The 26,701-nt window shown below is 44.2% G+C and overlaps 1 protein-coding gene across 1 annotated transcript in view; it reads left to right on the forward strand.

The window, feature by feature from the left end:
• Hydin (HYDIN axonemal central pair apparatus protein) overlaps positions 1-26,701 on the forward strand; it is a 362,032-nt gene that overhangs the window by 145,924 nt on the left and 189,407 nt on the right. The window contains exons 13-18 of the mRNA XM_028891069.2: positions 1,266-1,333; positions 6,372-6,607; positions 9,585-9,685; positions 12,170-12,305; positions 14,795-14,959; positions 16,748-16,900. Of these exons, the coding sequence (XP_028746902.2) occupies positions 1,266-1,333; positions 6,372-6,607; positions 9,585-9,685; positions 12,170-12,305; positions 14,795-14,959; positions 16,748-16,900 (859 nt within the window). The remainder of the gene's footprint in view (positions 1-1,265; positions 1,334-6,371; positions 6,608-9,584; positions 9,686-12,169; positions 12,306-14,794; positions 14,960-16,747; positions 16,901-26,701) is intronic.

The following is a 26,701-nucleotide window of genomic DNA, read 5'->3' on the forward strand; positions in this document are numbered from 1 at the left end:
CTGTGGATAAAAGTATAAATATTTAGAAGGCAGCTCGACAACATCTCTATTTAGTAAAACAACAGTAGTTGGTTCCCCACCTAAGGCCTCTCCAATCATGGGATTTTTACCAGTTTTACAGTACCAGGTATGAATTTTTCCCCATGGTTGGTTACCGCAGTAACAGTCATGCTACTATTGTACCAGTGAACATGTCTTGCTTGTCAGGTTAGTATTGTAGTGTGCAGGGTTCACTGCTGAGTAAGATCCCTGATCATTTCCCTCCCCAGTGGCCTGCAGAGCACTTTCCAACACGATGAAGCTAGCCCATGGGGAGGACATTTCCAACATACATTTTGTTTCTTTTTTTATCTTTTTCATTTTGTTTATTTTTAACTATTTATTTTATCTTTAATTATGTGTATGTGTGGCAGGGTGACATGCACATATGAATGAGTGCAGGTGCCCAGAGGTCAGAAGAAAGCATCCAGTTCCCCAGATCTGGAGTTACAGGCAGCATTGGCCACCCTTCATGGGAGCCGGAGACTCTACTCCAGTCCTCTGCAAGAGCAGTGCATGCTCTTAACCACTGAAGCATCTCTACCAACTTTGGTTTCTTGATGAGTTGGTTACTTTACAGAGTATATAATTCACCCAAATTAACCACATTTTATAGCGTTACTTTGGTGATCTAGCTGCCTCTTCCCTGGTCACAAGTAGCAACAAGGTTATACACTAATCATGCTGGCATTTCCTAAAACCTATAGTTTGAGACCTAAAGACTTTTTTGTCTATGAGTGTGTGGAATGCATGTGTGTATGTATTCATGTTCACATGTGTGTGGGCACACATGTACACATGCATGTGGAGGCCCAGTGTGACATCACGTGTCTTTCTCAGTCTCCCTCTGCTTTATTTGATGAGGCTGTCTCTAACTGAATCTGAAGCTGGACATCATGCTCCAGGGACTCCGTGGCTCTGCCTCCTGAGTGCTGGTATTACAAGTGACCGCCATGCTTGCCCAACTTTTATATAGGTGCTAGGGATCCATGCCCCTATGAAAACCCTTGCATGCAAGTGCTGTCCCCACTGAGATATACCACACACTCTCTGAAAAATGATTGTAATGGCTACTGTAGTGGTCTGTCAGGTCATGGTCTCTTAGACTCTGTCATTGACTTCACGCCAAGGTTTGTTTATTCGCGTGTCTTCTCTTCCTGGCTCTGATCATTACTTTGGCTCACTGTATTCATTCAGTACTTCCCCATGTGTGCTTTGACTTTCAGAGGCTGTGTCATTGGACCTACGTTCCATTTTAATATCCCTGCTCTGCACTTTGGTGATGTTTCTTACGGTAAGTAACTTTCTTTTCTTTCCTTTCCTTTTTTTTTTTTTGTATGTGTGTGTGTGGTGTATGTGTACATATGAAATCTGGAGGATAACCTTGAATGAAGACCATCTACCTACCTCCTTTGAGACAATCTCTTTCAATGGCCTGGAGCTCACCAATCAGACTAGGCTCTCTGGCCAGTGAGTCCCAGGGACCCTTCTGACCCTGCTTCCCCAGCACTGGGATTACAAGCACATGCCACCGCACTTGTCTATATGTAAGTGTCAGGGATCAAACTCAGGTCTTTATGCTAGCGAAGTGTGCAGACTAGTTTTTTACCAACTTGACACAAGCTGGGGTCATCTGGGAAAGGGGAACCTCTATTGAGAAAACGCTTCCATCAAACTGGCCTGTAAGTAAGCCTGCAGGCACTTTTGTTGTTGTTGTTAATTATTGTAAACCCGCTTGGGCAGATGGTCCTGGGTTGCATAAAAGAGCAGACTGAGTGGGCCATGGAGAGCAAGCCAGTAAGAAGCATCCTACCATAGTCTCTGCTTCAGTGCCTGCCTCCAAGTTCCCACTGAAGTTCCTGCCCCTACTGCCCTCAGTGGTGGACTGTTACCTGGAAGCGTAAGCCAAATAAGCCCTTTCCTCCCCACACTGCTTTTGGTCATGGAGTTTGTCGCAGCAGTCGAATGCAAACTAACACAGCAACTAAGGCATTCCCCAGTTCCCAACTTTCCATTTTAAACTTAGAAATTGGATAGAATATGTTTTTGATCTTTACCTGGGAGAAGAAAGGTTTACAAAGCACTTCACTTAACATTTTAATAGCTCATCAAGAGGACCTCTTCCTCTGCGGCAGGGGCATTTGGGCACTGTTTCTAAATTGTATGTAAAGTGGTAACTAGCTCCTGGGCATTAAGAGCTGTCCTCAACAACCTTATGCGTCTTTTGACTATCTGAACACTCTGTGTTCCTTGTTGTGGGGATTTGGAGGAGGTGGTGGTCGTGATGGGTGGGCTAGCGATTGTGTCTTGCTTCCTTGCAGTGCTGTTATCAAACTCAGGGCCTTGTGCGTGTCAGGCAAGTGCTCTATCAGTGAACAAAGCTCCAGACCTGCACTGTATCTAAATGTGAATCCTGATTTGTCCACCTGGCTGCACAGCAGCCTTCTTAGAGAGATGCTTTTGAGTTCCAGTGGGGCCGGTGTGGTTTGGTGCCAGGGTTCTGTTCTGTTGCTCCAGGGTGAAGGATGTTCAATGTTTGTGTTGTTGCCTCACTCGGTGTCTGCCCTGCGACATTTCTTCCTGTATATGTGTCCCCACTGATAAAAAGCAGCAGCAGCGAGCCCAGCGTGGTGGCGCACGCCTTTAATCCCAGCACTCGGAGCAGAGCAGTGATCTCTGTGAGTTCGAGCCAGCTGGGCTACCAAGTGAGCAGCTCCAGGAAACGCAAAGCACACAGAGAAACCCTGTCTCGAAAAAAAAAAAAAAAAAAAAAAAAAGCAGCAGCAGCAGCAGCAGCAGCAGTATCTCCCTTGTTATTTCTTCTGGCTTCTCTCTTCTCAATGTATGGCGTGCGGTGGTGCGCTTGAACCTAGCAATACTTCACAGAGGTAGTCACTGGCTCTAATAAGCAAAACTAGAGCCTCAAGACCTTTAAATTATTTGCCCAAACCACACAGTATTGATAGAATTGCTATTTATTTTGAGACCTGCTTTCAACTGGGATGTTGCCCCCGTGAGGCAAAATTTGGTCCCTCATAATTAAAAAAAAAAAGACAATTATAATAAATATTTATGACCTTCCAATGTTCAGTCCTACATAGTCAAGTCCTATTCCTAATTCCTCCTGAGAAAGAGAATTTCAATTATTCAGTAGGTTAATTTGCTCTGATTTAAAATGAATTTGCCCTTCTATTTAGAAGGTGACAGCAGGAAAAGCCCAGATTGAGAACTACTCATTTCAATCCTCATCCCTGCTTCTTCCCAGTCTGTCTCATTGTTTCCTGTTTGTCTTGTTTCCTGTTAAATGGACCTGTCTACTGTGGAAAAACAGTTCCTTAGGCAAAAACCTATTCATAATGTGTTTGTCAGTTGCTTTATATTTGGATATTAGGAGAATTTCACTGATTCAGAAAACATTATATGAAGCCCCCACACATGCATTACACTGTATAACGTACATGATACAGGTATATAGACTTTTCCTAGATTGCATATCTCCTGTCCAGAATTCATTCTGTGACTACAAAAGTGCCAACTCCTTTGCAAAATGACCTACACACATGTTTCCCTCTGTTTTGTGAAGATTCTTAGTTTACTAGAAACACTAGGATTCTCTTGTCTAAAATCTCCCATGAATACCCCCAAAGTTTCTCCACTGTCATTTAATTTTTGGTCATGCATGTTACTGAATCAGTGTGGTGTCTTCTTTTGGAGGCCTATTGGTTAGTAGTGAGCCTGTGTTTCCTACATGTCATCTTTTTGAAGAATCTGCTGCTGCTGTTGTGTGCTCTGTGATTTACAGTTTCTGCAAGAAGTCTCGTGGGTGAAGATTCTGCACAGTGGTAGAGCACTTGCTTAGCATGTTCAAGACCCCAGACCCCAATTTTAGCAATAGAGATACAGACAGACAGACAGACATACAGACAGACAGACAGACAGAGATCTTTTTCAGATTTTTTTTTAAGACAGGGTTTCTCTGTGTAGCTTTGCGCCTTTCCTGGATCTCGCTCTGTAGACCAGGCTGGCCTCAAACTCACAAAGATCTGCCTGCCTCTGCCTCCTGAGTGCTGGGATTAAAGGCGTGCACCCTCACCGCCCGGCTCCAGATTTATTTATTTTTATTTTAAGTGCATGGGTGTTTTGCCTGCTTATATGAAAGCACACCATGTGCATGCAGTGCCCAGTGGAGACCAGAAGAGGGCATCAGATCCCCTGGAACTGGAGTTACAAACAGTTGTGAGCCACTATGTAGATGCTGGGAATCAAACCAGGGTCTTCTGGAAAAGTAGTCAGTGGTCTTAACCACTGAGCCACCTTAGCCCTGAGAGAGCTTCTTAAGAGTCTTTTTGGGTTAGATAAAAATGTAGATGTTGAAGGAGAATTAAATCTTTTGAGAATGGTTTCCTTCAAAACAATATTGAGTACAGGAAGAAGTATGAACACCTCTGTGAATCCGTGAACATCTGTCCAGTAGTGTTGTTAATTATCCTAAGACTTTGCCACAGTCATTAAATGGAGAGAATACAGATGTTGAGAACTGTAAAATGCTTTCAGGTAGAACTGTAGATAGAACAGACTGTGGATGGAAGCCTAGGCATAGTATTCTTGCTAATGTCCACTGGGTCATCAGCAAACCAACATCCCCTCCTTAGGCTTTGTGGATGTGGGGCAAGAGACACTGGCCCAAGACTGTCCTAAGTAAGTTTTATTCTGTGAAAAACTGCTGGCTAAGGAGTTGGTCTGGGCAATTATTTGGAGGACCACATAACTATAGAATCCACTTTTCATACTACCCTATATTAGTAATGGCCAGGTAAGATAAGCATAGTTTTCAGAGTCATTATTGGGAAAGCTCTGGAGAGTCCAGTATAGCAATTACATGATTGCGAAGGTGACTTTCCATCAGTCTCTCTTGGGATTTTTAAAAGAAGGTGGTTTTAGGCAGAAAAGTGGGCGTCGTGTCTAGCAAAACCAACCACGTAAATTATCCTGTGGTTATTCTTGCTCTGAAAGTGACAGCGATGTAGCAGCCACCCAGGAAATCCAGCCAAAAGTCAATGTATTGCTGTCGCAGCAAAGGAGACCTACATCTCCTTGGAAAGGAGTGAGCCTCGCCAAGGGGAAGGCAATGGGGTGGATAGAACCTGACGCAGAACTCTGGGGAGGCGAACTAGTGTTAGTCTCTGGCTGGCTCTAACCCAGATCACCAAGGTTCTCCTGGGAGAGGCCATTACTACGCACTGTGTCATCAGCCCCGAGAGCACTCCTCAGAAAGGACAGGTACAAATTTTGTCACCTCCTGGCAAGGTCTAGATCAAACAGCAGACACAACTATGTAGGCTTCTCTGTTCACACACTGGCAAAGAGGAGTGAGGATGATCCTGTATTTTAAAAATCTGCATTTTGGGCTGGAGAGATGGCTCAGAGGTTAAGAGCACTGACTGCTCTTCCAGAGGTCCTGAGTTCAATTCCCAGCAACCACATGGTGCTCACAACCACTGTAATGAGATTGGTTCCTTTCTGGCTGCAGTCATATATGCGTATACAAAAAAAAAAAAAAAAAAAAAAAAAAAAAAAAAAAAAAAAAAAAATCTGCATTTTATGCAGAGAATAAAGGCAAATTACACCCTACAAGACAATTCAAAATAAGTAGCAGTAGAGGTTGCCTGGGTGACAGTCAAGGGCCTTGTTTTGTATCACTGTTTAACCTGCATGACTTAATGCATGATAAACATTCTTTAGTTAATTCATGAATGAATGAAGTGTATTTATTGATTGCATGATTGATGATTTAAGGCGATAACAGGAAATGAATATGACGTACATTTGTGAAGATGAGGATGTCACAATGAAACCCATTGTCTTGTACATACATTTAAAAGATTTTTAAAGAGGGCCTAGGGACTTGGCTGAGTTAATGAAGTTCTGTGAGAGCATCGGAACCTGGATTGGATCTCCCAGAACCCAATGAACTACCTGGATGCAGCGGAGTATACTTATAATTCCAACATTGGGGAGACAGAGAAAGGATCCCTGAATTTTGCTGGACAGCCAGTCTAACCAAACCAGGAAACTCCAGGCTTGGTGAGAGACTCTGTATCAAAAAATAAAGTGAGTAGTGATTGAGGAAGACAGCTAACACTGACCTCTGACCTACACACACACACACACATGCACACACAATAAACAAACAAACGTAGGACAAGTTGGAAAGCGGCGAGGAAGCGTGATGAATTTCGTGCACAATGCTAGGCCATTGCTGGGGGGATTTATTGGCCAAAGGAGGCTACTGGGAGAAGGGAGTCTTTCTCACCTCTTATTTTGTTCCCCAGGATTTCCCCATACTTTGATGTGTTCCCTCAATAATACATCTTTGGTCCCCATGACCTTCAAATTGCGTGTCCGTGGCGATGGCGAAGGCCAGCAAAGCATCCCAAGTTACTCTCAGGAGTCAGACATTAAAAGACGGTCTTGGATCAATACAGAAATATCCGCAACGAAACCAAAAGAATTCACCATCACTCCCAGCAGTGGCACCATACGTGCCCAGGGCTTCGCTGCCATCAAGGTAACGTGCACAGGCTTCAGCACACACGGCCCAACACCCACCTTTCAGCCACCGACACCTCACCTGGGGCTGTCTGGGAGTGCCAGGGGAATTGTTGTGGGTTGTTTTTACTCTTTGCTCTTTTGGCTCTTTGTTCTTTGGGGGCCCATCGCCCAGCTCCCAGATAAATCACAGGGAGGCTTATTCTTACTTACAAATGCCTGGCCTTACCTTGGCTTGTTTTTTGCCAGCTTTTCTTAACTTAAATTATCCCTTCTACCTTTTGCCTCTGGGCTTTTCTCTTTCTCTATTTCTGTATACCTTTCTTTACTTCTTACTCTGTGGCTGCTGTGTAGCTGGGTGGCTGACCCCTGATGTCCTCCTCTCCTTTTTTTCTCATTCCTCAATCTTCTCCTCCCAGATTTCTCCTCCAATTTATTCTCTTTGCCTGCCATCCCTGCCTACCCTCTCTCTGCCTTGCTATTGGCTATTCAGTCTTTTGTTAGACCAATCAGGTGTTTTAGACAGGCAAAGTAACACAGCTTCACAAAGTTAAACAAATGCAACATAAAAGAAGGCAATCCATCTTTGCATCATTAAAACAAATGTTCCACAGCATAAATGACTATAACACATCTTAAAATCATATTCTACACCAGGGAATCACATGCAGAACTGGGCCTGTAGGAAACACGCCTCTGAGACCAAGGAACCAAACCCAAATAGGCTGGGCAGAGAAATCCACGCGGCCCGTGTCACTGGAACTGCTAAGGTTAGAGCCTGTGCTCAGCCAGGCCTAGCAAGCCAGTCCTCAATAAGTCAAGTAGGAAGACAAATCCCCACCATAGAAAGAGGAACAAAGAAGTCTAGCGGCACCCCCTCCCCCGTCATCTTGGGGTCCTGACATGAGATTTGGTTTAAGTAGAGTAGTTCTGATCTTGGTCTGGCCTCACCCATCATCACAATTTCAGCTCTGGTCTCTCCTCTGAGGTGGTCTGACTAATTTTCAGAACTGTGTAAGATCTCTTTCCAGGCAGCAGCCTTCTTCTCCAGCTTGAGGTTGCAGGAGTTGATGGGGAAGGGGATTCTAGTTTCTTGGGAACCACTGTTTCAATAGTCTAATGGCCAAAAGAAGGGCTCAAGTGTTTCTCTGGAAGAACCTTGTTTCCTCCAGACCAGGACACTCCAGTTGATTCACCTGAGTGTAGATGCAGTGCCTCCCAGGAACTGCAGCTTCCAGTTCTTTCCAGTGCAGTCTCTGTCCCCTAAGGACAACCCACCCACTGACACTAACAGAAGTGAAGAACAACTCAGACTCTGGCTTCAGACTCAGATGCTCCACAACCATAAACATCCGGGTTTATGCCAGGCTGCCGGCCGGGTCATTCAGGTTTGCAGTCTAAATCCGGGTCCCGGCAACTGTGAGTACGATGTTCGTTTCCATCAGAGCTTTGTATCTGAGCCCACAGGAAAAGGAATACAAAGGCTGTCCAGCACCTCTCCTCACCCTAGGCTTGGTCTGAAATGAGGTCAATGCACCGGACTTAGTGATGGCCTCATAGTGCCATCGGCAGGATTATTTCAAAGTTAACTGAGGAGGGTTTTAGCTGTCTCCTCTTACCTTTGCTTCTCCCAACACTGAGATCTAGCAAAATGGAAGGCCGCTAAACCAAAGTGATGATTTCTGACAAAGGAGATGGTGAATTCTTTAGATATTATCATTGACTATTTAATCCAGCCACTATTTCATCCCCAATTTTATTTTAGAAGCTTCTTAATATCTTGCCTGGGATCTCTCCACCCTAACTCTTTTCCTGGGAATTTTTAGCTCTTCCGTGGGCTTCTCCAGGGCTCTGAAGAGGTTTGATAAGTCATCTCTGGAGATTGCTAACTGGCTTTTCCTAGTAAGGAGCTCGGCTTCAGTGGACTCATCTTTCACTCGATGCTCAGCCTCCATGCAGGCTCCCTTCCCTTTGGCCCCTAGAGATAGCACAGGGGTGTTGAAGACAGCATCTCTCCCCACCCTTCTATTGGAACCCTTGGCTTTCTTCCTATGGACCACAATCCCAATACATAAACAGGGGTTCCAATCATGCAGGCTGACATCTTCAGCTTTTCTCCGAGCCTGACAAATTTTATTTTCAAATCAATGCTTTCCTTCTTTTTATTTTTCTGATATATTTGGCAAACACCCTATCTGCACTTGTCTCTCTCTTCTGATCCACACTCCAGCCAGGTCTGTGTGGACTCAAATTTGCATGCGGCAATTCCCTCTGCAACCAAAAAGATTTTAATTAGTACCTGATACATAATTTATAGACAGAAAACCCTTAGCCCATGCCAGAAGCTGTTTTCCAGACTAACAAGTATCCCTTCCAGTAGAAATCATTTTGAAGCAATTAAAAGTTGTAACGAGGCTTTCAGAGGGCCTAAACACAGAGTTTCACAGCGTAAATACAAACAGAGGCCAGAATGTTCTGGGTAGAGATTGTCCTCAGGTGGACCTGGCTTGGACCTTCCTATTTTCTGCTCTAATAATGAAAATGAAAGGGGGAGGCAAATTTTTAGTTTGAAAAACGGATTGCCCCAGCCAGTTTCTGAAGAATACACAATTATTTTCATTTCCCTTTGATGCAAGAGAAAATGCCCTGTACTGTTTACTCAATTATATTGAAGTTTTATCATTTAGATAGCCGCCTGTAGCATAAGGAACAATTTAAACTGCAGTAACTCAAGTCTGCTTGTTATTTCTCACCATCTGTGGTCATTTTCCCCTTGGTGTGGGTGTGAAGTTCCTGTGATAAAAATCACCTCAGAACCGAACCAGCCTATTGTGCTAACAACACTGGCTTTCTAACCCAGCCTTTGAAAACATCCGCCATGCCCTGACCCCACAATGTGAAGTGCTTAGAAAGCGTGCTGACTCAAGTGCTCCCCCCCACTCAACACCCCGTCCCCGATCTTTCTGAATAGCAACTTGTCACCTTTTTCTTCCCAGGTGACCTTGTGCTCCAACACCGTGCAGAAATACGAGCTGGCGCTGGTGGTAGACGTGGAGGGTATTGGAGAAGAAGTGCTGGCACTCTTGATTACAGCCAGGTAGCATGCACCTGTTCCTCTCTGCCCGCACCCCCGCCCCCTGCGCCCACGGTCGGGCTGCCTCCCACAAGGCAATTGGTCTGCTAAACATTGCATACTGGAGTCCTCTTGGGTTTCTGGGGTGGGAAATGGAATCTGGAGCACAAAGGGCAAAGCTTTAAACAGAGAATGTTTGTAAAGGACCTTTGGTGGAGACAGATCCTGAGGACCAAAAGGCTTTGTGTGTGTGTTGTGTTGCCCTCTGATGGTCTTATATATAAGTATATAACTGAAAGGGTTTAGCAGGTAGGTGACGAGTTGCTGAATTTTATTTTCAGTTTTTAATGTGATTAATATGCCAAGGTCATGTAGTACAAGGTGCTGTTATCAATTTCTAATAATCTGTGGGTATGCACACACAAGTGTGTGTGTATGTGTGTTGTATATGTATGTGTACACATAAGTGTAGGGATGCACTCACTCCAGGTGTGCTCATGTAGAGCCCAGAGATTGATCTTGGGTGTCCCCTCTGTCACTCTTTACCTTATTTTTGAGTCAGGGTTTATCACTGAACTTGGAGCTCTATCACTGAACTTGGCCATGGAGCATCTGGGATCCGCTCTCTGCCCTACCACCCTCAGGTTTTACATGAGTGTGTGTGTGTGTGTGAGAGAGAGAGAGAGAGTGTGTGTGCGTGTGAGTGTGTGTGTGTGTGTGTGAGTGTGTGTGTATGGGTCCTAACTCAGCTCTTTGTGTTTGCACAGCAAACACTTCGTTCACAGCTCCATCTCCCAAGCACCCAGCTTTCCTCTCTCTCTCTCTCTCTCTCTCTCTCTCTCTCTCTCTCTCTCTCTCTCTCAGTAAGGATCTCTGAAGGCAGGTTTAAATGGGGCTGTCCTCCTCCCACAGCACACAGGCTTCAGAACTGTGTGAAAGCAAATGCTGTGGACAGGGAGAAATGACATGCAGAACTAGCATAGCAGAACCTGGGATTGGGTCCTATGAGTCTTAGGGAGACACCTTAAGGAAGGTGCAGACACGCTGCTTGATAATCACTGGCCTCCCTGTGTGTGTCTGAAGCTTGAGTAGAGACAAATATCAACCTGGAAGGTGCTAGAACTCTTGCTGCCTCAGTCTACTTAAATGTCATTACGACCCGACTGTTTGTTTGTTTGTTTGACTGAAAACAGGAAAAGCTCTGTGGTCCAGTCTGCACCACTCTGAGGTCTGCCTCTGCCTGGGGTCTGGTCTTGCGTTTGACTTCTGTGCTGGCTGTTTCCGACACCTTTCAGCCTCCTTTCCCTGCAGCTGTTCTAAATTGTAAAAAATAATAATGCCTAAAGGGACTGTGAGTCTCCTGCTAAGGTTTGCTGTGAGCCACATAAAATATCATAAACCCTCTCAGCCACACTGGCTCAGAGAGCAAAGGATTAGCTTTGAGAAAGTCACGGGGATCAACTGACAATTTCCGTGCTGGCGGAGAATGAGCGCTCATCATCAGGTTGAAGAGAGGTCCCTTCCTGTTGCCATTTCCCATGTCACCTGTGGGAACTGCTTGCTGACCCCAACAGAAGAGCTTCTCTTAGAACTTGTACCCCACGGCATCCCCTCAGAGAGCCGGCACTGACTCTTGCCATGCCCTCACCCCAGGTCCATCCCCTCTCTCCTGGATTCTTCCACACCGCCCTAAGAGTAACAGCCCCACTGAATAATGCCATCCAGTCTCCAGGATGCTTTCATTTTACTCCCGAGGGGAGTGAGATGTGAGACAAAGAGCAACTGACTCTAACCCAGGTTGGACTTTGTAGGGTCAGCACTAACCGGGCTCCATGTAGCTCAACAACCAGTTCTCTCCATCTTTGTGCTTCGTGTCAGACTGTGACCTAGGGCAGGTTAGACACTGTGAGCTGTAGACATGAAATAAAGCCCAGGTCACTGAGTGATAGAACAGCAACCCAGGGCTGAATGCGAGAAGCACTAGCCTAGCTCCAGTCCTGGGCTGAGCTGCAGGAGCATGCTCATCCCAGACAGCTACTTGCAATGGAGTTAAAATTAGTATTGTGATTTAGATGATTCAGGCTGTGTTAGTCCCTGGAGGCTTTCTGACCCATCCACAGCATCACTAGTTAAGACTCCATGCAGTTGCCATGGGCCCTTTTTTACACAGACGCAGACCCACTACCCTAGTGAACTTGGCTACGGGGCCCTTCACAAAGGAGGAACACGCTGGAAAATTAATGGAAAGGGCTGTCACTGCCCAGCAGAGGTGGCTATTTAAGGAATTTTACCTCTGGTTCTCTTCCAATTAACTAATGGTGAGTGGGGACTAAGAGGGAGAGAATAGGACAGAAGAGCTGAAATGATCAGTTGTGGCCCATGGTGCCCACGATTAGAGGTATCAGAGAAAAGCTACTATGTGACAGTGACAGATACATTTAGGACTCTGCCTTTCCGAGTGTAAACAAGCTCTCTATTTTGACTTGTTTAATGGGCTCCTTCGAGCAGGTGTGTTGTGCCTACCCTCCAACTGGTTACCACAGAAGTGAACTTCGGGCGCTGCTTCCTGAAGTACCCGTATGAGAAGACCATCCAGCTTGTCAATCGTGATGACCTTCCCGGGTGCTATAAGGTCCTGCCCCAGGTGAGTTACTTTATCTTTCTTCCGTGTTGAGATTTCTTCCCGTGGACTCCCTCAGGGAGAAAGAAGCATCCTTCTGAGAAGCCATAGTCCTGTGCATAGGACCTCCTGTGCTTCTGATTTTTAACCCTCAGATGAGTTGGGTGTTGGGTTAGGAAGCCACAGCTGGATTGCTCTCTGTGTGGATGAGCAGCTGCAGGTGTAAACAGTGGTTAATTTCCCAGGGAAATTGTCCTTGATAAAGAAGGGAAGGTGTCAATTAAGCCAACACGCAGAAGTGCACCTGCAGATAATTGTCTGTGAATTAACCGAGCTTGGGAAGTGAGCTAGGAGATTCATTTGTGCTCATGGCCATGGCTGAATAGCATCACCAAGATACGGCAATGAAGTGTTTATTAGTGGACCATTTGGACCAGAAAGCTAGGGGTTACACAGGAAGAAAGACTGTGTCTTAATGCCTATGAACTATATCCTTCCATACTACTACACCTGGCTACGTAGAGGACCAAACAGGTCACATGTGCAGAAAATTCAGAAAGCCTTATATAGACTAGATTAGCAGAAGGTCGCTAATGACATACAGTTTACCAAGAATGCATTTGGGTTTAAAATTTAGCTCTGTGCATACAGACTACAGTCTAAATTCATGGGGGAGAGTAATTGGGATGTTTTATTAGTTACTTTCGTGTTGCTATGATAAAACACCATGACAAAGAACAGCTTATTGGAAGAAATAGTTTATTCTGGCTTACTGGTTCCAGAGGGTAAGAGTCCATCATGGCAGGGAGACATGGCAGCAGACAGCTGGAGCAAAAGTTAGTTGAGCACATTTCAACACACAGGTAGCAGAGAGAGTGAACTGGAGTAGAGAGAGGCTACAAACCCCCAATGGTGTACCTCCTCAAGCAAGGCTCCACATCCTAAAATGGCACCACCAACTAGGGACCAAATGTTCAAATCCCTGATCCTAGGAGGAACATTTCTCATTCAGACCACTACTGAGCTTTATGTGTTAGTGTTTTATGGGGACCACAGAATCAATAAATATTTGGGCTGAATCTGAGAAATACAGCTAAAGGAAGCTGGTAGGCACTGGTCAAAACACGGCCAGAGTTTTATCTTTGGCTCTTGCTATCTTTTGTAATGAAAACTTGGGGAGGGAGGGGGAGCATCATATTTATGGTAACCAAAATGTGACCCATGTCATCTGCAAATCTTAGTCATGGGAAGAGCTACCTCAGATGTTTCGACTGAACAAAGAAGGCTCAACCAGGACAATATAGTTACCTCTCACTAGCCAAAGGGCTATCATATAGGAGAGGAAGTTGGAATTATTATGTGGGCTTCTCTAAGACAAGCAGAAACCAGGGACCAAGCTATTGGACACATCCAGCAGAGAGCCAGCAGCAGAGGAGGCCCTATGTTGTGCATGGTCATCTCAAGGACTCAGAGCACAGCCTGTGTCCAGAGTCAAGGGTCAAGGGAAGCACTTCAACACAGAGACCTGGAACCAGGTAGAACCTGCCTTGGGTGCAAAATGGAAGATGAAGCTTACTCAGTCATCAAGATACTTAGTATTTTCTTTTTGCCACATGTTCTAAGATACTAAAATAATTTTAAAAACTATAGCACACAAAATATCATTATTTGGATAAAGATCAGTATCACAGACTTTTTTCCTCTTGTCTCAGGCTCCGGGGGGCTCAGCAAAAGAATGATACATAAAGATAGACCGTGTTAAGCTAAGTTAGGCCAAGCCAGATGCAGAAAGGGTAGGGGTGTTCCAGAAGGGCGAAAGCTGCATGCTGTGCCTTTCTGCTGAGAGCTAAGGTCCCCAGTAAGGTTTTCAGAATCATTCAGACCTACAGGGTAAACTCTGGGCCAGAAACTGGGCTTGTCAAAACGGAGAAGCCAGGCTCCAAAATATATCCAGCCCATAGAGATGAACATACAGGTGGTCATGTGCTATAGAAAAGGACTTCACTGGATGCTCTCGGAGCAAGGCCCCACCTCTGCAGCTTTTGGGGGTGAGGTAACTGGAGCAAATTCAAGAAAAAGTACCTGAGGCAGGTCAAGGAGAAGAGCAGGCTAAGAAGGAGATCACAAGCACAAAGGATCACAGGTGGGACAAGGACCACGTGCTCAGGAATCGCTGGTGGCATGGCCTCCATTAATGGGGTGCAAAGGTCTACGGCAATGGGAAATGAAGCGTGAAGGCACAAGGACCCAGCTGTAGACCTTGGCCGTGAAAGGCTGTTGTCCAGAATGCCTTTGTGCTCATCCCTGCATCTCACTGTGCTGGGAACGTAGGACCTTTTGCCTCATATGCTTTGTGCTTAACCTGGTGTCCTTTATGCCATGGACTACTCTAAATGATGACACACTCCTAATGACTCTCCATGAATGCAGAAGGACAGTTGTTTCAAAATAAGCCGATATGACAATTGTTCTGTGACTGTGGCCTGCTTATCCCCTGGTTTGTCTCTCTGTAGCTGTATGAGAATACACCGGCTGTACTGCTTTCCAGCCCCGCCCCTTGTGGGGTCATCTCCCCCCACAGCACTGTGAACATACCACTATCCTTGGAGACTCAGGTCACCGGTGAACACAGATCCACAGTTTACATCTCGGTCTTCGGGAGCCAAGACACCCCTCTGGTGAGTCAGTTTTCAGAATCACAGTTGAAGTCACATGTTCCCACCCTACCATAGAGTTTTTATCTTCTTCATTGACATCATGTCATCATTGTGCATCCTCTGGTTTCTGTAATTACAGGGCTTTATGTTTTCATTCTACAGTAGTAAAACTCATGTGTGGCATTACCTAGGAAAACTATGCAGATGCAGCCAAAAGTTGTAGGGTGGTATAGGAATTGCTCTTAAACCTAACTTGAGTGCCAAATTTTCATATATGCAATCCATGTACACACACACACACACACACACACACACACACACACACACACACACACACATACACACAAGTTAGTGCCTTTCCTTGGTCAACATATCTGTATATTTAACAAGCTCCTCAATTGCTCCCAGAGCAAAGCCAAGTCTCACCATCACTCAGTCACCTACAGACTACAAGATCAGTTTCATGCCCGACTCCCCAGATCTTTTCCTATAGAGCAATCCCATTAACGGTCATCCATGTTTACCTACCAGAGATGTTAAGAGTCTCCAGGCAAGGTAGGAGAGAGACACTGAACACTGCTGCTTAGGCTGAACTGATAAATCTTGAGTCTTTTTTTTTTTTTTTTGGTTTTTCGAGACAGGGTTTCTCTGTGTAGCTTTGCACCTTTTCCTGGAACTCACTTGGTAGCCCAGACTGGCCTCGAACTCACAGAGATCCGCCTGCCTCTGCCTCCCGAGTGCTGGGATTAAAGGCGTGCACCACCACCGCCTGGCTAAATCTTGAGTCTTGATGGAGGTTGTTTCCCTGGGCATTTCAGTTCACTTGGAAGCTGGGTGGCGTATGGTGATATTTAAATTGTACTGATTGATCAATAAATAAAACACTGATTGGCCATGGCAGGCTTCTTGCTAACTGTTCTTACAGCTTAAATTAATCCATTTCCATAAATCTATACCTTGCCACGTGGCTCATGGCTTACCGGCATCTTCACATGCTGCTTGTCCTGGCGGTGGCTGGCAGTGACTCCTTCCGCCTTCCTGTTCTCTCAATTCTCCTCTGTTAGTCCTGCCTATACTTCCTGCCTGGCCATTGGCCAATCAGTGTTTTATTTATTGACCAATCAGAGCACACATTTGACATACAGACAATCCCAGAGTGGCGGCCTTTGAGCTGATCCTGACTGCCCACAGAGCACAATGAGCTAAGCTTTTCTTGGACCACTTCTGTATAAGATGCTATGGATGATCCACAGCAGGTCAGTAACCCCCCGTGGCTCACTGTGACCACTCCAGCCCTGCACAGATGCACCTGGTAAGAAGGCAGCTAGTGCTTTAGGAAGACAAGAGCCCACATAGTTCATAGTGTGGATTTCAACCCCCGGCCTGCACAGCTGTGTGCAGTAGCTCTGCCTGTCAACTGTTGTCAGAGTGACAGGACTGAATATCAAACCCAGACACATCCGACTCGAAGCAATGACATTTAACATCATGTTACATGTTCTTGAGACCGAAGGGCTGAGTGGGACACATGGCTCCAAGAGTCTGGTTTTCTCTACTGTGTGACCCTGACTGGCCCAGGGAAGCTGACCATCCCAGGGAGGCATTCCAGGCTAGACAGACATTCTGACTACATGTGCTCAGAGCTCCATGTCTCTCTGACCACAGAGAACCAGTGGGAAGGGACATCAGCTCACATCAGCACCCTCCCTGTCTCCGGTTTTATTAGAGGAGACTAGCAGCTTTTATTTTCACCCCTCTTAAGGGGAGCCATTTCACCTGGCCCTGTGTTCTTTCTCTTGTGGAACTCAGGCATGTCATATACAGAGTATTGGAGAAGGCCCGGTTATCTTCATTCATCCCACGCAAGTTGATTTTGGCAATATCTACGTCCTGAAGGATACTTCAAGAATTCTCCAGCTATCTAACCAGTCCTTTATCCCTGCATTTTTTCGGGCGCGCATGGTGAGTCAGTCCTGGGCTGTCACAGCTTTGGCTTGTGTCCAGTGTCCCTGTCTTTGCAACATGTGTTTAAAAATGAGTGCCAGCAGCGGAGATTTGCATGGCTAAGCAGTATGAAACCATGTCATTCCCATCCTTAATTCTCCTTATTATAATCCTCTTGCTAATCAAGAAGCACAATGTGTATATCTGGTAAGCAAGCAGGTACACTTCATATGATCCCATATGGGAAGATGTTTCAGGGAACCAGCTTTACCTCTCACTGGACACACTTACACCCAGCTCCAAGCCCTCTGAAGAACATTGTCTCTGTAGCTGAAATCCTTTCTCATTAGACTAGATAGGCATTTCTTAATTTGTTTATCCTATTTTTGTCCTCCTCTTTCTTCAGAGTATTTCAGTGCAATTTATAAAGATGTATCAGGAGTAGAGAGTTCAGTTAAGAGTTCTTGCTGAGTTCAGTTCCCAATACCCATATTGGTCCAAGGGATATAGCACCCTCTTCTGGCCTCCACAGGGAACTGCTCTTGTGAATGCACACACACACACACACACACACACACACACACACACACACACACAATTAAAAATAAAATAAATCTTATAAGGATGTATCACATACAAGATAGTGAATGCCAAAGATGGAAATTAAAGGAAGAAACAAGGACAAAGATATATATATATATATATATAATATATATATATATATATATATGTCTCAGACCTTCGTATCTCATAACTATATTTTAGATATGCTAGCCACTTGCAACCTCTTTTATTTATTTGTTTGTTTATTTGTTGTTCCAAAAAAGAGATAATATTGCATTTGGATGGAAGCTGCCATTTCATGCAAACATTTTCAGATATTTCTGAAGAATCAAATATTACTGATTTTATAGCAATCACTATTGAAAAGAATTATCACTCTCTCCTGTCTTAAAACAGCTCACTGGACATTGGTCCCAATTAGCAGCCTTTATCATCATGATGATTCATTTGTATCATGTTTCTTTATTCCTTGCCGAGGCAGCCATTTTTATATACAGCCATGGCTGATTTCAGCATGAGGCCCTAAGATCTTGTGGATTTTTGTCTGGAGAACATTATTTAATAATCGGTAGAGGAAAGTCCTATCGAGAAAAAGACTCCAAAAAATTCACTCCTATTTACCCAGTTAATTCATGGTTGCATTTGATAGGAATCATATAAGTTTTGCCTAGGAACTGTTGCTTCCTGGTCCAATATGAAGCTGATACTAGAAAAGGAAAGAGGTCAGTGACCCAGCTAGAACCTAAGGGTGGACTCGGCAGGGTCTGAGAAGAACCCGGGGAGGACACAGGCTACCCAAGGAAGCTTCAGACACTCTAGCACCCGTTCCCTCCTGTTCACTAATCTCCTTAAATTTCACTTTTCTTTCTTTTTTTTTTTTTTTTTGGTTTTTTGAGACAGGGTTTCTCTGTGTAGCTTTGTGCCTTTCCTGGAACTCACTTGGTAGCCCAGGCTGGCCTCGAACTCACAGGGATCCGCCTGTCTCTGCCTCCCGAGTGCTGGGATTAAAGGCTTGTGCCACCACCGCCCAGAAAATTTCACTTTTCTTTTCAAAAAGTTTTAGTGGTGGTGGTGATGGTGGTGGTGGTGGTGGTGGTGGTGGTGGTGGTGGTGGTGGTGGTGGTGTGTGTGCATGTGTGCCTGAAGAAGCTAGAAGAGAACACCAGATCCCCTGCAGCTGGAGGTACAGGTGGTTGTGAGCCACCCAGTGTGGGTGCTGGGAGCTCAGCTCCTTTGCAAAAGCAGTGCATGCTTTTAACTTCTGAGCCATGCCTCCAGCCCCCAGATCACACCTTTTTATGACAGTTTATGGTACATTTCAACACACAGACATTACATAAATGATCTCTTTCTTTATTAGTATGAGTATATAGTGAGTAACCCAACTGGCTTCCTAAAACAGGACGTTTTCTACCCCACAAAGATTTCATGATCCCATGCCTCACCTGTCTGATATTTCCTTACATCAGAGCCAAGCATATGATACAAGTGAGCTGCCAAGCATCTGCTGCAGGGCTGCTCCTGCAAACCAGTGTTGGCTGAGTTTAGTACAAGTCTGAAGTAGTCTCAACTGTGGTTACCATAGGTGAAAACTAACTCCTTTCGTGTGGCAGCTGGGGTTTTGTGAATAACGCTAATAAACATGTATTAGCATTACAGAATTGAATTATGGCAACTTAGAAAATTGAGAGAAACTGAAATGGCATTTGTTGAATTTCAAGCTGAGCCTCAGTGCCAAGGCTTCAAACCCATTCTTAGACTGCCAAGCATTAGGAAAGAGTCTCGGCTAATAGCTGCTTGCTCCCTCACCAAGCCTGCCACAGATTCGCAGATTCAGGAGCCCCACAGTCTCTCTTGGCTGGCTGTCCTGATAGGAGGGTCACTTTCCTCTGTCAGCAAATGTTGTCCTTCCCCAGACGCTCCCTGCTGTCAGCCGTCTGGGATCTGCATCACACAGGGCCACACACCTCATGGCCACCACTGTGATCCAATTCTCCCTTAGCGAGAAGCATACACCTGGGGGGGGGGTCAGAAGATGGGAAGTGGAAAGCCCTCTCTCAAGGTGATGGCAGGAAGTTCAATGACAGTTTGAAGACATTTTTAATGTCCCAGAAATACATACTAGACCTTTTTTTTTTAAAGGATTTTTTTTTAACTGAGACCTCTTTGTAGAGTTTGGAATGAAAGAATGTATACATGGTATGTGGTATATGCATATACATTTATGTATCTGTACAATTTTAACTTATACTGGGTTTTAAAAAAATGATGAACCCAAGGAATAGTGGGTCTCCATTGCTTTAGAACCCCTGCTGTATTGGTTTTATTTTTGTTGCTATGAAAATACCCGAGAAAACAACTTAGGAGAGAAAGTACTCATTTTTGCTTGTAGTTCCAGAGGGCTAGAGTTCACCACGGTGAGAAAGACGTGATGACAGGCAGGAAATGCCCAGCAGCAGGAGCCAGAAACTGCCTGGTTGCATTGTATTGCACACAGGAAGTGGAGGATTTGATAGCCAGGCTATAAAACTTCCTCCAGTGAGCCTCCTAAAGGTTCCATAATCATCCCAAACAGCACCACCAGCTCAAACACAGGAGTTTGTGGGAGACATTTCATGTTCAAAACATAAGACCTGGAATACCAACCTGCCCTGAGGGCAGCTGGGGAGCAGACTTATTTGGAGAAATAGAGTAGAGCAAATTGCCTCAGGTGTAGAAGGATAAAGAAATCAGCGAGGAAAGGCTCTTTAGACAGAAGGTAGGTTGTCCTGACAGAGCAATGTCAGTCAGGAAGATAGATTACCCCGTTCACTCTGAGCAGCAGAAACAAAGTGAGCCCGGGGAGCATCTCCAGGACCCTGAGAACATCAGCATTCATCTGGAGGACATGCAGCTTCTTTTCCTGGCTGTCCCTGGCGAGGCCGAACAAGGACGTTGTTTTGCATTTGCTTGGAAGCATCTGGAATCCTTTTCCTTACACTCCTGACTCTAATTTGGCCTTGGCTACAGTTAGCTCAAAGCCTTCTGTTCAGATATCAGTAAGACCCTGGGAGTCAGCTGGCAGTGAGATAAGTGCAGCAGCCTCTTGCCTCAGTGATCCAAGTGAGAAGCCACTGTGGTTTGTTATGTAGAATTGCTGGACCCTGGGGAAGGAAGTTCTGATGCCTCATTTAAACACGGTTCTTATAAGACATTTCTTTTTGTTGGCTGCTCATTGAGCCACACAGTGATGCTGCACAGGAAATCTGGGCATTCACATCTCAGAACTTCAGGCACTGAACTGGACCCTTCCCTTACCTCAGCAGGGTCCTCTTTTCTTCTTGTATTTCTTTATGTATCTGTCTCATCCCGATGATAAGTCTCCGCACTTCATTTCCAGCGCCTAGCAACAGGTGTGGCAGTTATGGTGGTAACAGGAAGATGAAACTCATTGTGACAAATGTTCATTATTATGACTGTAATTCTATCGATAATATTACGTCTACTACAAATCTATTGTAGCCGCCCTAAGATGGCAGGCACAGAGGTGAGGACCAGTTCGGTTGCTGTGGAAGAGGTGGCAAGCTGGTTCTGTCCCCAGTGGTTTGACCCCAGCCATGACCTTTTTCATGGGATTCTGTGCTGCTTCCCTTTGCCTGATGAGTGGACATCAAAATGGCAAAGGGGTCTTGATTTTATGTCAGTAAGAGAGCAGATATTATCCTGGACCGTGTTGTTTACTTCCTCTTTGCTCAAAGACAACCATGTCATGAATTTGGTGTGTATCCAAGCCATACTTTCATATTAGTACATAATAATATTTACAAATACTATGTGATGAGTTTTGCTTTAAAATGTTATCTAAGTCATGTCACTGTATGTGACACCTTCCGACTTATTGCTTAGGCCCAGTGTTAAGTTCCAACAGCTATCCATGCTCACACACATATATCTGTTTGCTCAGCTTAGCTGTGTGTATTCAGCTTACTGATATTATGATTGTTCCTTTTCCTACAAGTTGACAGTTGGGTTATTGTAACAGTACTACAGTGAACAAAACCCTTGTCACTTTGTACACATCAGTGATAACTTGGGGTATATGCAGAGTGGACAAACACCAAGGTGTAGAATTGTTGGGTCCAAAGAAATTGTATCAGTGTGCCCTTCCAGAAGTATTTAAGCTTTCTCTCTAATACCTAAAACTTAGTAGAGTCAGATTCCTAATCTCTTGCCAGCATGAACCTGAAATGGTATGTCACCATAGTTTTTTATTTGTATTTCCTTCGTTACCACTGAGGTTCAGAATCTGTGATTTCAGAATCCTACTACCAATTATTTTTACATGTTGTTGATTGTGTATACAGACCCGTTGTTTATAATGGGCTTTGTATTCTTTCAAAGATGTTTTTAGTTTTTACCTCAACTGTGACCCTTTTCTTTCCTTGGGCCTCCACAGCACAGCCTTGCCTGATCTGGCCAGTGTTCCAAGGGATAGCTGAACAGCGTTGACTCTTACGTCTTATATGCCTTTAACCCATCTAAGTAGATACTTTATATATTATACTTAGTAATACCTATTTTTACATGAAGAAAGTCAGTTGTCCTTTCACTGGTTAGTAAATATTTATCCTCTTCCTGACCCAGCCCTGTTAAGGCTCTGGAGTAGGTTGCCAAGAGACTGAAGAAAATACTGAGGAAGGGCTTGAATGAGACACGGAATTTATCATGTTTTTGACAGAGGAAGCTTTGAAACACAGACACACTAGCAGAAAGTCTGGAAGCCACCGACTGTGTAGACAGCACCTCTCCCACAGTGCTGCACCCAGGGTCCCCACATTAGCGTCCCACCCACCATCCTTTTCCCCTCCGACTCCTCCCTTCGCGGTGGGAATAGATTTCCACTCAGTTTTCCTGTAACTCTAAAACAACCCTTACATTTGTTGATTGGAAAAGGCCATTTGCTAATTTCTACTCTTAGCCTTACCTTCCTCCACCTAGTTTCTTTACCACTGTGGCGCTCTTTTTCAAACACCGCTACTTGAACTAATGCATTTTCAGTTTCAATCTGGTAGGGCAGTCAGAGCCTAGAAGCATTTTCTTTGTGTAGCACAATGTACATGTAACATCACACATGTTCTTATTTGCAGTGTTTTATTTGTTAGTCTAAGTCTGAGAGCATCGTTACGCTTTTCTCTTTGTGAGTTAAGTACAGGTAGGTAGTTTTAACTCAACATTTTTCCCTGTCCTGGATTTTAATGAGTAATTTTGTTTACATTAAAGTTAGAACACACGGCTTGGATAAACATACTCTAAATGTGGTCTTTGGGAGACAAAGCATGTGGTTAGTTTTTAGATACTCCATATGACCCCAAAAAAGAATATACATTATGTAATTATTGAGTGTAGACAATCTGTGTCTTTACATTATCAAGTCAATCTCATAAATATATTGTTCATATCTCCTACCATTTGCCCAAATTCTAATAGAATTTTCTTAAAAGGTCTCTGTTCATTTTCCTTGTATCAATATTCTTTCCAAGTATTTCAAAGCAAATTGATAAAGGTGTATAAATTCATGAATTTTATTTGTCCCTATTACTCATTTTTCATAATAGATTATTCATTTTAATTCCTGTTTATCATTTCTGAGTTAAATTCTATTTTTTTTCCTGAGAATAATTTTTAATTGCTATCTACCTGGTATATCTTTTTATTCCCTTGATTTCATTTTTGGGATTTGTTTAGAATAATTTAAATAGTATAGGGTTGAGTTTGTAATTTTTATTGGTGTGTGTGTGTGTGTGTGCAGGTTTCAGATCCCCTGGAGATGGAGTTACAGGCAGTTATGAGCCTCCCAGTGTGGGTACTGGGAAACAAATGGGTTTTTCTCAAGAGCAGCAAGGCTTTTACCCCTGAGCCACCTCTCCAGCCCTGAGCTGGATTTTTAGCTAGCTGATGACAGATCACCTAGACGAATGCTCTGCTGCTGATAAAATGAATTCGTTAATTGACAGTTCCAGAGGTCATTTGTCTAAACAAGGCTACTCCTTTTTGAGACTTTAGGGGAGGACATGTTTCCCGGCACCTGCAAAATTCCTCAGGACTCCTCCCTCCCTCTCCAAAGCCAGCCACATCTCTCTTGCTCTCTTATCTCCCTTCCTTGTATCTTTCTGATTCTGATCCACCGGCCTCCCTTAAAGGATCCTTATGATCACGCTGAGCCCAGACCCGCAGTCCAGGACAATCCCTTCATCCCCGGATCCTTAATCACCCTCTTCTGATAACATTTCAGGCATCAAGGATTAAGACGTGGACATTTTGTGAAGACCACTGTACAAGCTACGACATCCAAATTCACATTTTACAGTGTGCTGTGGCTGTGGCTACTGCCCCCCCACCCCCTCTCACTTTGCGCTAGGGTTTGCTTTTTCCACGTGACCCCCACAAGCACCTCTTTGTATTCAGTTCCCTGTACTCATTCGAACACTGTAGATTTATCCGTATTATTCTTCCTCAAGAATAAGACGGGGCCTGTCTACACAGTCACTATATCTTGAGCTTTCCAAAACCTCATCGTCTTTTAAATGTTGTGCAGAGTTCAAATTGTCTCTTATTGACCTTGGAAATTTTGATGTTTTGTCAGTCAGGGATTAACCATTCACTACACACCAAAGTATTTTCCTGACTCTTTTATTTCCGTAACTTCCTACTTCCTTCTCATGTTTTTTTGTATGGTGGCTTGGCTTGTTTGGTTTAACTTGAGATAGGCTGTCTTGCCCAGGATGGCTGAGGTTTTGGTAGCCCAAGCAGGCTCCCCACCACACCAAGCTGCTGTTGCTACAGGCATGCACCACGAAGCCCAGCTCCATTAGTATTGCATTTCATAAAGTTACATCTTTCTAAATTCTTCCATGATGTCTCATTCCATCCAGCGGCTTCTTGTGTTCCTTTCTTCTGAAGATTGACCTCTTGCCTTAACTGTTGCTGGTAATCTCTCTGTTAGTTTGGATTATTGCTCGTTCAAGGGCAGCTCGCCTTTTTTTTACTTGTAGATTTTAAATTTTTTTATCCTTGATTTTCTTAAATTTCTCTTTAATGTATCAGAAGATTTGAGACTTAAAATCTGTAAAGTGTTTCTTTGCTGCTTCTTCTATTTCCTGCTTTAAGGAAAACACACACACACACACACACACACACACACACGCACACACGCACACACATGACTAAACACATAACCCACACACATACACACATAGAGAGACATAAACATATACATACACACACATACACACACACATAACCCATATGCATACAGAGACACACACATAAACACACAAAGACACACACATACGTATACATACATACACATATACTCCCACAGACACACACATATACATTCATATATATATTATATATATATATACTCATATACGTATACACACATCCACAGAGAGTCATGCATACACACACACAAATGTGTGTACTAGAATTTTCCTTGTACTATCCTACATAGCTGTTTTTTATTTTATTTTTTTCTTGTTCATCCTTTCTCCTCTTCATCTCAGCTGTATGATCTAATTTACAAATTCTGCCTTGGGTTTTGGCAAATCTAAGACTTCTCCCATCTCTACACATTCTTGTGTTGTGGTGGAGGACCGTCCACCTTTTCTTTTTAACTAATTTAACTTCGGTGACTGTATTTTTCACTTCCAAGACTTATGTATAAATGCTTGTCTTGATTCCAATCTCCCTGCCCTTGTTTCACGGGCTTTGTTTGGGGTGCATTACCCCATTCTGCAGCTCTCTGGGGATCTCGGGTGCACTTTCTAATCAATTTCAGTTGGCACTGTTGATTGTTCAGGAGTGAATTAATTGCCTGATTGTCTGCAGCTGCTCTTCCAGATGTTTGGCATTTTAAATAATGAGTCAGCCTGGCGTGGAGTATGTTTGTGCCTCATCCTCAGAGCTCTCACCTCCCTCTCTGACCATCCCACATTTGCCCTCGCCTGGAGGTGATCACCCGCCCAGAGTTGAGTCTTGTGCCTCCCTTCCCGTGTGGATACTGGGAAAGTCAGGTTCCAGTTGTCGTGGTGTGGCTGGCAGCCTGGCCAGCAGCACCTGCCTGACAGTCTCCACGTGACACTATCAGGTCCTCCACCACGACACAAGCGTGTGTAGACTGTAGCTTCAGAAATAGCACAGCTTTCCTGCCGCTTGCGGAGAAGCTGCCTTTCTTAGAGACCTTGACCCACGTCCCTTCCCTGGTTTTTTGGTTTCTAGTTTTCTTCCTCAACCCGCCTCTGCTAATGTTAGGTGGGAGGAGCCTAGTAGGTCTGTGGCTTTTAACCCTTCTTTGTTTCTGTTCCACGTGTGATTCATATGAAGTTTAACTTGGTTCTGAATACAGCTATGCTTAGCTTTTCTTTTTTTCTTCTTCTTCTTCAAAATGTATCTTGTCTTTTGAAGAGTTAGGGTGGAACGATTTTTTCAAAGCTTAAATTCATTGACTGTCCTCTTAACTTTGTTCTAGTTCTTTGTAGGTGCTAATACACAATCAATTACAAGAGAATAATAGAATATCTCTTCAGTGGAAATAAGAGAGCAGAGAGGGTTTGGGAGTTTTTTGTTGTTGTTGTTTTGTTTTATTAGTCTTGAATTTAATTTTGAAAAAAATCTATTTTGAAAAACCTTAGGAATAAAGGAACAGGAAGAACATAAGATTCTACCCCTTTATAAGGAACATCTTTTCTTTCACCATGTAAAAGTTGTGGTTATTCCAACCTGGGTTGGGCTCCTTCTGGGCCATCCCCAAGTGACTTACTAAGTGACAAGAGGGTGCCAGGGCCTTAAGATTGAGAGTTCTGCAAGCAAAGGTTTGCGTTTCACAGAGAACGGGGAGCTGCTCACCCTACCCCACCCCACCTGAGACCTCTTTCCTTTTGGCAAAGCTCAAAATGAATGACATATTCCACCAGGTCACACTGATTATATAACCCACAGCGACCGAGGGAAAGCTATCGATTCAACGTTGGCTAACATGGTGGGTCAGCACATTCCCCGAGTCTAGGATGACAGCTCTACTGGTCAGATATGATTAGTTTCTGTATAAGTTAAAGCCAAAATGAAAGGCGAGCATTTGGAAATGAAAGGGAGTTGTCCAAAAACAATTCCTTTGTGTGCATGCCTGTCCATCTCCATTCTGCTTGTCCCGACTTTTAATCAGTTTTGGAAATTTCTATTAATTGTTATTCAGGTGTGCAGTTATAATAACTGTCA

This window comes from Peromyscus leucopus, chromosome 5 (genome assembly GCF_004664715.2).
Source record: "Peromyscus leucopus breed LL Stock chromosome 5, UCI_PerLeu_2.1, whole genome shotgun sequence".
NCBI classification, from domain to species: Eukaryota; Metazoa; Chordata; class Mammalia; order Rodentia; family Cricetidae; genus Peromyscus; species Peromyscus leucopus.